The 11,402-nt window shown below is 55.4% G+C and overlaps 1 protein-coding gene across 1 annotated transcript; it reads left to right on the top strand.

Annotated features, from left to right (window-relative positions):
* The first annotated feature begins 1,009 nt into the window (after nt 1-1,009).
* Nucleotides 1,010-10,850, top strand: LOC131416808 (galectin-9-like). The gene is given in 11 exon segments (XM_058559472.1): nt 1,010-1,045; nt 2,471-2,562; nt 3,507-3,548; nt 3,550-3,706; nt 4,211-4,238; nt 5,288-5,367; nt 6,754-6,804; nt 7,392-7,433; nt 7,893-7,981; nt 8,118-8,280; nt 10,097-10,850. Coding segments are annotated over 11 exon segments (927 nt in total). The 3' UTR covers nt 10,244-10,850.
* The last annotated feature ends 552 nt before the right edge of the window (nt 10,851-11,402 follow it).

The raw sequence follows: 11,402 nt of genomic DNA, 5'->3' as shown, positions 1-11,402 counted from the left end.
ACGGGAGTCTACTTGAGGTGGCTAGCACCCTAATGGCACTTAACTGCTCGACCCATGCCCACAAATTTGGGGCCTTTTTGGCTTCAAAGATGCCCGTAGCAACAGCTTCACCTCATGCACATATTCCCAGACAACAGGCTTATAGAGATGCCTGCATCTTGCCCTATGGTTTTTCCTTTTTATGACAAATGACACAAAAGACAGAAACATGAAAAATATTGACCATGACTCAGAGGAAAAGATCAATAAACCAATGAGTACTCAAACCACATTTCCTAGAGTTGCTGAGTCCAAGAAGCTAGCTTCACCAATATTATCTCCTACTAATCTAAATTTAGAAAAGGAAACAAAAGTCACCACTCTTGCTTCCACTGGACCCTGCAGGCAGAGATCTAGGAGACTGACATGGTAAGAACTACCACCTCCTGCCGATTCTCGTCAGGGGTCCAGGACCTTCCAGTTGCAGTAGTCCAGGAGTGAGCAGCCTTCAGTCAGTGATGTTTATCCCCATCAAGTCATCAAACTGTAGAGGAGGAAGACAATTCGTCTACCCTCTAGGCACATATGTATGTATGACTTAACAAATATTCCCCCGAACAAGAAGGCCTCCCAGAGGAAGGAACACCTGTAGGATATTCATCATCACTGACAGAAGAAAAGAACAATGCGGACCTAGGAGTCCGTCTTGCCTGAAGGCTGACATTTCTAAAGCCCCTCCTTACTGCCCATTTTCCCTATATAACTGCCTCAAGAGTCTGCAAGTGTTTAAGATGGTTTGTTTGAGAAATTAGTCTGCCATCTTCTGGTTATGCTGGCTAACCAAGTGAAAGCTTCCTTTCTCAACCTCCTAATCATTGTGATTAATTGGCTCAGACTGTGGCGAGCAGAGTGAGCCTATTGGTCAGTAACAAAATAGTGTTGGTATCTATATCTTGGTTGAGTCCTCCCCAGTGCAGACGACTGCCCGGCAGGTGTGAAAATCAGTGGCAGCCCCAGAGGTGGTGGAGAGATGGCCAGTAGCACCCAGCCTCCCTACATGACCCCAGTGAGTCCCGGGGCTGTGGGCACTGGGCGGTGCTGGCCCACGTGGAGCTGCCAGTCTCGATCAGATGGAAGATTCTGCAGGCCCAGTCAGGCCCTGCCATTTCATTATCCTGGTGACTAGTGTTTACTTTCCAACCCTTGGATTCAAAGGCCAAAATTTTCAAATCAGAAGGACAATCCTCCTATGGGCAGCACAGAATTAAAACACAGCCTTGGAGTTGGCACGAGAAAGAGGACGGGCGCAGTCCCCACAGACGTGCAGAGCCCCCTAGTGACCCACTGACCTCCAAGAGTAGGAACCAGGCTGCTGCCTCCACGGTGCAGTGGGACTGTCTCACGGCCCAGCTGTTCTGCTCCGTCCCAGCCCCCTCAGAGGGCCAGAACAGAAGCTGCGACCACAGGCAGCACAGGACTCATGTTTGGTTCGGGAAACACTTGGTGAGCCAGGAGCGAGGGTGTTCTGTGCTTCATGGTGAGAAGAAGCCTGTGTGGTGGTTACAAGCATGGGTGCCTGGGTTCAAACCCCACTCTGTCACTCACCTGCTGTGTGGCTTTGGGCAAGTTCCCAAACCTTTCTGTGCCTCAGTTTCCTCATCTGTAGAGGTGGCACTCATCATGACCTGGGTTGTTGTGAGGATAACGAGAAACACAGACAGGAAGGTCGGCCACCAGAAGGGCCTCGGGACCTCTGGGGCAGCAGCATCCTCTAGCGAAAAGCCTCGCACTGTCTCCTGCAGGTGAGCTCCCTCTTCCAGTGGGGCCGGGTGCCCTCTGGTGACACGGGGCCTCCAGAAGGAGGCTGCCCACCCTGTGGCCTGTAGGGCCTGGCTCTGCTGTCTGGACTTCTGGATAGGAAGGGAAGGAAAATGTTCTCAGGCTCCAGGCCTGGCCAGAAGCAGAGAGCAATTCTGACCCAGCACAGAGACTAATTCCTCCAGACGCAAACACCTGCCACCGTCAATGCCTGTAAGCCAAGGCCTTCCCCGTGGCATCACACCTAAACCTCCGGAGAACACTGCCAGGCTGGGGCTGTCGTGTCGCTGCTCCGTGGATGAACCTGCGGTGCAAACAGCTCAAGCGACTTGCCCAATAGCAGAGCTGTTCGCACAAGGAGCAGGAGGCGAGCCTAGGCCTGTGGGGCCATAAAACCAGCACAAAAACACATCTTCCTGTGCCATGCGGAGCAAAAGTGAGTGCTGTTGTTTGCTGCTAAGATCACTCACTCACACACACCCACACGCACACACACACACCCACACCCACATGCACCCAACCAGGTCCAAACTCTACAACAGACCCGCTGGTCAGGCTTAAAACAAAACAAATTTCTTCTGTTAGTTCTGGAGGTCAGAAATCAAAAATGAAAGTGTCAGCAAGGCTGTTTCCTTCTGGAGGCTTCAGAGGAGAATCTGTCTTCTCTCTGCAGGTCATCCCCTTCTCTGGGTTCATCCAAGGGGATCTCAAGGAAGGACTTGAGATCACTGTCAATGGGGCCGTTTTAGCCTTCCGTGGAATCAGGTACCAGGAAGTATGGTTTCTCTGTAGCCTCGCCCCTTAGCAAAGATTGGCACGTGTCCACTCAGGTTGGTTCACCCAACACCCTCCAAGCTGCCTGCACGTGGAGATGCCAGATAAGTGGGGCCTGGCCTCTGCCAACACTAAATTGCACCATTGCCCTCTGCCAATAGCGTGTGGGCACAGTTAACACAGAGTCCCGGTAGACATAGGGATGACGGGAGCTCGCAGTCTAAAGAGAGAAGCAGGCAAACCCGGAGGCAGATGATTATGTTGCAGGGTTGAACGTTGCACACTGTGAGGCAGACTTGCAAAAGGTGACTTTCTTTATTTCCTGTAACTGCCCTCATCTATTTCGGAATCCTCATTCGGTTAGAGCGGCAATTTAAACTTGCAATCACATGTTATATGATGAAAACCTTCGTGCCTGGACAGCTCATCTTTATTCTATGCCACCCCTTTTATTTTATTTTATTCATGTTTTGGTTTCGTCCCCCCTTTTAGACTCTGTCTTTGTAGCTATATTCCCATCAATTTCACATGTTCTTTAAATTTGTTCTCCTCTTTCCCAATTGAGCAGACATGGGCCAGCCTCCAACCAGTGTCCACTGGGTGCTGAAGGCTCTTCTAGGCACCTTACCCAACATCCATCTTTGACACAAATTTGTAATTACTTTCCAAGACCTACGCTTCTTGTCGCTAGCGTCAACACTTTTCTTTACCCATTTTCTACTTATTTTTAGAAAATCACACTGTAAGGGCAAAATGCAATAACTGCACAAAAACACACTAAGTGCTAATTAGGGGAACAGAAAGGATGGCGACAGACTGAGGTTCGCGGGTCGCAGGCAAATTCCCGGACATTCGCCAGTTAAAGGCGAGGCCCTCCCGTTCATGCCATTGGCATCAGCCAGGCTACAGTTGACTATCTGATTTCCCTCGCCTAGGTTTGCTGTGAACTTTCAGATTCGCCGTAGTGACAATGACATTCCTTCACTTCAACCCACGGTTTGAAGAGGTGGTGTGTGTGGTCTGCAACACGAAGCGGAAAGGACGCTGGGGGCCAGAGGAGAGGAAGACGCCACTGTCCTTACAGAGGGGGAGTCCCTTTGAGCTCAGCGTCCTGGTGCAGAGCTCCCATTTCCAGGTGAGCAGGAGCACTCCTCTCGTCCCTCCCACTGCCTGTCCCCTCAGCCCCAGCAGCCATGGTGACTAGCCTTAAATAGTCACACACTTTGAGATCTGGCCGAGCAAGGCCATAATAGCGATAACAGGATCATTTCCTGGTAAGGGTGTTACTGATGGCTGCAGTCTCCTTACATACCTTTGCCTGCACCTACAGTGGCAACTGTTGCTTCTTTTACCCAGGAAATAAGAACTAGATAAGTCTCCAGGGTGTTTTTTGGCCTCCTGGGTCTTTAAAGTTCCAGTTAATTCTGTTCCTCTTCTGTAGCCATTGATCCATTAAGCTCCTTGAGAAGATTTGTTTTTTGGCAACGTTGTTGCAGCCTTTATCCAGGGTCTATTATGGGGGAGCAGTGAGGGTGGGGGGATGAGTATATCTGTGTCTGAGCTTCCTGGTGCCAAGGTGGGTGTTCCGTCCCCTCCATGTGCAACCCGAGGTCGCCTCTCCTCTGTTCCCTATGAACAGTTTGAGGCATATTTAAATAACACCCCAGGTGAGCTAGGATCAGACAGACAAACGTACTGCAATAAACAAACAACCATAAGAATTAAAAAGCCGACAACTAGAGCCAAGCAGAGATTGAGTGTGGATGTCCTACAGGCCCCACCAAAGATTCCCTGTCTCCCTCCACCAGGCACCCAGAGCTGGGACCTGGGAGTCGTCTTTGGTTCTTCCCTCCCCCCCTTCATCTCTCTCCAGAGCACCACCTCTCCCGCCCGAAGCCACTGCCTTGGTCTAGGCCACCTGACCCCTCACCACGAGGACCCTGGTCCAGTTCCCCACTCCCCTCTCACCCACCCACTGCGGCAGTGACCTTCCTATAAGCCAATCTGCTCACGTGCTCTCCCTGCTTAAAAATCCTGAAGGCCCCACATCCTTCTAAAGAAAGCCAAACTCCCCAGCAGGTCATGCAGCATCCTCCCCAGTCTTGCCCCAGCACATCTCCTGGCCTCAGCCCTCCCCGATGAAGCTCACGCAGCCTCCACTGCTCCGTCGAGGCTCTCTGGGGCCACCAGGCTTTTGCATCCGCTGTCCCGGTGCTGAAAGCACCCTTTGCCACCTCACCCCCATCCAACCCCTAATGGCCCCTCAACGCTCTGCCTAAATGTCTCTCCTCAGGGGCATCTTCCCTCCTGGCGGATCACTGGATCCCTCCCGACCAGGCCTACCGTGTCCCATTGGACTATTTTTTATTTTGTGAGAAAGATCGGCCCTGAGCTAACACCCATGCCAATCCTCCTCTTTTTTGCTGAGCAAGATTGGCCCTGAGCTAGCATCCGTGCCCATCTTCCTCTACTTTATCTGAGACGCCACCACAGCACGGCTTGACAAGCGGTGCGTCGGTGTGGGGCTGGGATCCGAACCTGCGAACCCTCGGGCTGCCGGAGCAGAGCACGTGCACTTAACCGCTGCGCCACAGAGCCTGCCCCCTCACATTGGACTTTGTACATCACTTTTCCGTGCCAGTCACCACGTCCCAGTGTAACTGTGCTTACCTATCTGTCCCCATCACTCCACCCACAACTTCCCTCCTCCCCTGAGCCTTGTGGGCTGGGACTGTGGCTTGTTCAGTTGTGTGTCCCCAGCACTCTGCACAGTACCGGGCACACAGGAGGGACCAGGTAAGTGAATGTGGAATGTGGTTCGCACAGCCAGTAGAAGAGGAAACCAGTCAGGGCCGGAAGATCAGTTTGCTGGGAGAGACAGGGTCCAGGACACGAAGGGGAGCAGGATCTGGCCCCGACTTTGGCTCCTCAAGCGCTGGGGGTGGGAGAAGGGGTGTCTCTCCACCCAGCCGTCCTGGGGCCCATCACAGTCCCGCTCGGGCACCCGCCTCCTGCCCCGCTGACGGCGGGACAGTGGAGCTCCAGGGAGCCCTGCAGGGCAGCCGGACTCGGGCCCTGGCCTAGGCAGGACAGGGTGTGGGGGGCACAACCAGACAGAACTGGCCACCATATGGGATTTATCACTTGCTACCTGGGCGAGCTTGGGCGTGTTGCTTAACCTTTCTGAGTCTGGATGCCTCGCTAGTCAAACAGGAGCTAATTTCTCCCTCGAAAGGCGCTGAAGGCCGAGCCCGGCACGCAATTGGCTCTCAGTAAATGCTAGTCTTCACCTTCTGGGTGAAATGTGGCCTGGAAGCAATGGGAGCTAAGGGAAGCTGGCGGGTCTACATCAGACTCGTCCTCCTCTCCCTCTGGAGGAGCCAGTGGGGATCGCCCCTCCTCCAACCCCGGCACTGCCCGCTTCCTAACCAGAGTGCGCCTGGGAGGGTGGGGAGATCTGGGCGCCTTGAGCTCAGGAAGGCTTGATGGGACGAAAGTAGGCGAGGGGGAGTCAGGGGTGGCATTTCTGACCACACCTCTGCCGTGGTCTCACCCTCGTGTGGCACCAACTTTAACCACCATTTTGACTTTCTCATCATTTCCATCTCCAGGGATCAGGCCGCCACCTCAGCTCCCATTATAAGCCCCTGCTCTCTCTTCAGAACCTCTTCCTTTTGGTTCTTCCTGTGGGTTGAAGGGAGGAGGCAGCGCCAGGCATCGGGCCTCTCCCATAGGGAGGGTGGGGCAGACCCCTGACCCTCTGCCTGACTGTGGGGGTGCAGTGGGGGTGGGAGGTGGCCCTGGTGATTTGGGAAACTCCCTGAATCGCACTTGTGGGCTCAGTCCTCCGCCATTTGTGGGCGGCCCCAGAAGAGCGAGGCCCCACATTCAATGTCACCTGCCAAGTGAGGCTGTGCTGGAGACACTCCCTGAGAAGAAAGATGTGCCAGAGGCCAGAGTGCAGCCATGTTTCTTCTCAGAGGATACCTTTCCCCTGCCTCGTCCCCTTGAGAGAAGAAACAGCCCTGTCCTCCAATTCTGGCTGTCTGCTCAGGGCCATGGGGCTCGTTAACTGCTCAAGATCAACTCACATCAGAGAATTGTGTTGTGGTGCCCTCTGGGTGTGCGTGGTGGTCCTCACGCTGGTGAGAGCTGGTTAAAGCCTGGGTTTCTTTCTTCCAGAAGCAAACAATCATCCACAAGGTGCTGAGCACTCCTCCACAGATGGACGCGGTAAGTCTGGAAGCGCTGGTCAGCTCACAGCCTCACTGCCTCCCCCTTCACTGACGACTGATCTCTGGTTCCAGAGTCAAGAAGAAAGTGGTTTAGCAAGGGGATGGGGACATTGGGGCTGGGCCCTCTGCTCAAGAGACATGGAGTGAAACTCTCCCAGGGACAGCACAGTCTGGAGAAGGCTGGACTCAGCCAGTGGCCCCAGAGGCAGGTCCCCTAGGGACCAGCAGCAAAACGGGTCCTTCTGTCACTGGGAGGGGAGTGCAGTGGTCCCGCATCAGGGGAGGAGGCCCTGGATCCAAGGACAAGCCCTGTTATATCATTGCTGTTCCTCCTCCTGCCAGTGCAGAGCAGACGGGAGACCTAGAGTCAGTGGGGCTGCCGTGGGTGGAGGGGCAGGTGACCCCGATGGGGTCTGGGAACATGGCAGGAAGTCCTACCAAGGCTGACATGAGAAGGAAGGTGATGGAGAATCCAAGGGCTGAGGCCTCACGACCTCTGTGTCACAGCAGAGCATCCTGTCTCGAAAGTGTGGGGCCCGTGTGTGTGTCACTCCCACACTGAATTTCCTAGTCCCTTCTCAACAGAATCCCGCAGTCCCACCTCCAGCATATCCCAACCCAGCCTATGTGAGTGTGCTCCAAGGAGGGCGGGGGTGTGGTTTGGGGTGGGCAGGGCGGGAGGTGAGGGGCAGTGACAACAGTGAGGCATCCTCCAGTGGCTGAAGTTCCTCAAACACCCGAGTAAACGAGGAGACTATTGACAGGAGCTTCTCCTTTAAAACGGTCCCTTCCCCATGAGCATGTATGCAGCCTCCCCCTCTCAGCCCAGTGTTTTGTCGTGTTTGGCCAAAGGTCTTTTCATGACAGTTTAAGCCCATTCATTTGAGGGACGCTGGGAAGTTTTCATGTGGCATTTACTGAACCAAGTAAAGATACCATGGAGTTCTTTCTTGGAAACGTGTGACTCACAGGCACGGTTGTCAAACTTGTTTGACAGTCCAGATTCATGGAAATTGGCACAAAGTGCCCTCTGCAGCAGTGGCTGCTCTGTCTGCTGGGGCTGACCTGGCCCTCTCCTCCCGACAGCCACTGCCTTTCTTCACCAACATCCCGGGTGGGCTGTACCCCTCCAAGAACATCACCGTGTCGGGCACCGTCCTGCCCAGTGCTCAGAGGTAAGCCAGGGCTCTCGGGGAGGAGAGACGGCCCAAGGTCATTCTGGCCATCCTCCTGGCTCTGGGCAGGCTGGGGAGGGCCAGGGACCCAGAGCTCAGTGGGCAGAGGAGGTCCATGTGAGCTGCCCACCCCCAGGTTCTACATCAACCTGCACTCTGGGAATGACATCGCCTTCCACCTGAACATTCGTTTCGATGAGAACGCCGTGGTCCGCAACACACAGATCAATGGCTGTTGGGGGCCTGAGGAGCGAAGCCTGTCAGGAAAAATGCCCTTCACCCGGGGCCAGAGCTTCTCGGTAAGCTGCCCCTCAGAGGGGCTCTCATGGGGCCAACAGAGCAGGGGGTGTGTGCGCTGGGGGCACCTGGATCGAGATGGGAGCTGATGCCTCCGGGTGAGGGCTGGGGCCAGAAGAAGAGAAAGTGTTCAACCCATTGTTGTTATTATGGTACTATTTCCGTCCCACACACGGCAGGTGGGGGCTCTGCTGTTTACAGGTGAGGAAACAGACTCACAATGCAGGTTACTCGCCTGAGGTCACACAGCCGATCAGTGCCAGATGGAACCCAAGAATGAGGGTCATTCCTCATCCACTCACTCACTCACTCATTCACTCACTCATTCAGTCAACAATCATTTCTCAGCTGTTCTATCAGGGCCCACTTTGTGTAGGAAGTGCCCCAGGAGCAGGAGGACAGCCACTAATCGGACAGACGAGGTCCTGCGCCCAGGGAGTTGACAGTTCAGGTGGGAGAGGAACAAGGACACAGATGCTTGGACAGGTCCTTGCAGATGACAGCAGGTTCTCTGCAGAAGGCCAAACAGAATAAGCGGACGGAGTGAGCATGTGGGCAGGGGCCGCGCTGCCTTCCACGGCACAGCTCTCCGAGGAGGCCACCGTGCAGCTGAGTCCTCAATGGTAGAAGCAGCCTGCCTCTCAGAGATCTGCGGTGTATATTCAGGGGGACAGTGGAGGGAGCAGCTGTTTTTGCAAAGGCAGAGAGTCATGGGCATGGCCTGTCCTGGAACTGGGGGGTCAGGGGCTTCCCCGGAGAGAGTGGGACAGAGAGGGGTGGGTGGCACAGCTGAGGCCCGGCTCACACAGATCAGATGTTCTCAGCCTTGACTACGCAGTCAAATCCCCTGGGGAAATTAAAGAAGAAAAGTCGATGCCTGTGCCCGCCCCAGGCCAACGAGGGGGTGAGCCTGGGCCTCCATATCTTTAAATACACCCTGATACGCTTCACCCAGGGTGGAAAATGACTGATATAGGGCCTTGAGGGCCATGGAAGGAGTTTGGATTTTAATACAGTGTGTTGGTGTGTGTCAAGCCAGAGTGCCATATACTGTGATATATAGATAGCTGTGTGACTTGAGGCAACTGACCACTGCTCTGTGCCTCAGTTTCCTCATCTACAAATGGGCAAATAATAACATCATCTCATAGAGATGTAAGAATGAAGTGAAATCGTGTTTGTGACATGCTGAGGACAGGGTCTGGTGTGCAGTAAGTGTGCGAGGGTCAGCTATTGCGATGGGGTGATGACATTTTCACAGACGTGCTCTGACGGCCTCCTGGAGAATGTTTGGGGCGAAAAAGACAAGTTAGGAGGCTGCCCTGCAGGAGTGCAGGCGCGGAGCGTTCCTGTGTGCCGGGTACTAGGGACGTGGATGGCAGAAGCCAGCATTCCTGCCCCTGGAATCTCAGGGTCCAGCTGGAGAATGAGGATGGGGGTGGGGCCATGGCCGGAAGGGGCACCTGACTGACTAGGAGGGCGTGAGGAGGTGGGGAAGGCAGGGAAGGCTCGCCTTCCTGGAGGTAGAGGGGAGAATCCAGTAGGATGAGCACAGTTATTCCTGTGGGCGAGGTGTGCAGAGTGGGGAGCAGGGGAAGAAGGGCATCCCGGGCAGTGGGAACAGAATATGCAAAAGTACAGGCAGGAGAGCACACGGCTTTTAATGAGGAACGAATCCTTCAGAGTGACTAGAAGGCAGGTGTGGGGCCTGCTTGGTTATTGTTTGAGGAAGGCAGGAAGGAGGGAGGGAGACACAAGCCCGCATTTAGGGTTGAGGACTTTCCAAGCCGAGGGCAAATACATGGTCTCTCTGTTCAGATGTGGATCACGTGCGAAAGCCACTGCCTCAGGGTGACCGTGGATGGTGGGCACCTGTGTCATTACTACCACCGCCTGAGGGACCTGCCCGCCATCAACAACCTGGAGGTGGGGGGCGACATCCAGCTGAGCCACGTGCAGACATAGGCGGGATCCCTGCCCAGGGGACGAGGGCTGGGGCATGTTGCTGTCCGGATCTGCTTATCACCTCCACCTTCCCTGTCCCTGCCCCAGCCCTTCCCAGCCTGCCGAGGATCTCTGCTGGGGAGACCACGTCCTTGTCTGGCCCTGCTGAGGCTGCAGCCAGCCTGGAGTGGCGAGGGCTGCTGGCTGGGACTGCCTTCCTCGGTCGGGGCAGGACCTGGGGCTCCAGCTGCCCAAGTCCTACCATCCGAGGAGAGGGGTGGTCCGTGCAGGCCACAGCCCTGTGGTCAGTCCCCTCGGCAGAAAGGGAGGTCCTGGGCCTTCCGAAGCACCCAGCCCAAGCCTACACCCCATCTGCCCCTCAACGACATTCCCGCCCCACTCAGCTCCACCTCAGTCCCAGGCCACCAGCTGTGTCCTCCACGGGGGAGGCGGTGTCCTCGGTCCCTCCCCATTCTCCTACCTTCTGCCTCTCCCGCACCTGCAACCTCGCTCCAGAAAAGCTGCCCTGAGGACACCCTGCTGGTTTCCACCAACTGATGGGAACTGTCTCAGCAGGGGGCTCTCCCTTTCCCGGTGTCATTCAGAGAAAGAAAGAAAAATGCTTGTCGGCACACGTGTCCCGGATGATTGTGGCTCTTTTAACGTGTTTGGAGACATTTTGGAGTCTCTGGAATTGGGGGGATCCTGGCTGAGGGGGGCGGGAGGAGAGAGTGTGGGCTCGTTTTGATTGGGGGGGAGTCCCTACATCCACCCCTGCTCCCAGTGGGTCCACTACAAACGCCACCAGGGTGTGGGAGAAGGCAGGCCGGGCTCAGGCCTCTTGGGTGGGAATCTCTGACGCAGGAAGCTTGGGAACAGAGGAGAACCCAGGAAACAGCCCCATGTTCCCGAGATGGGCCAAGGCCTGGGCCTGAACCCACAGGGGCGTTAGATGGCAGGGCCAGCTCGTCAGAACCCTGTGTCTCAGCAGGAGGAGGTGGCAGGTGGGGTCAGGAGAAGCTGACTTGGAATGGAGTGCTGTTCGTGGGGTTCTGCTATGGGTCTGCTAGCCTTGGGCCTCAGTGGTTGGGGTGTGGTGGGGAAAATGGCTCAGTGTGTGGGGTTCTGCCAGCCACTGGGCGGTGCAGGGGGCCCGGCTCTAGGTCCATATGATGCCGAC

The sequence above is a fragment of the Diceros bicornis genome, chromosome 18, assembly GCF_020826845.1.
Source record: "Diceros bicornis minor isolate mBicDic1 chromosome 18, mDicBic1.mat.cur, whole genome shotgun sequence".
NCBI lineage: Eukaryota > Metazoa > Chordata > Mammalia > Perissodactyla > Rhinocerotidae > Diceros > Diceros bicornis.
The sequence above is the reverse complement of the archived record's forward strand: the minus strand, read 5'-3'. Positions and strand labels throughout refer to the sequence as shown.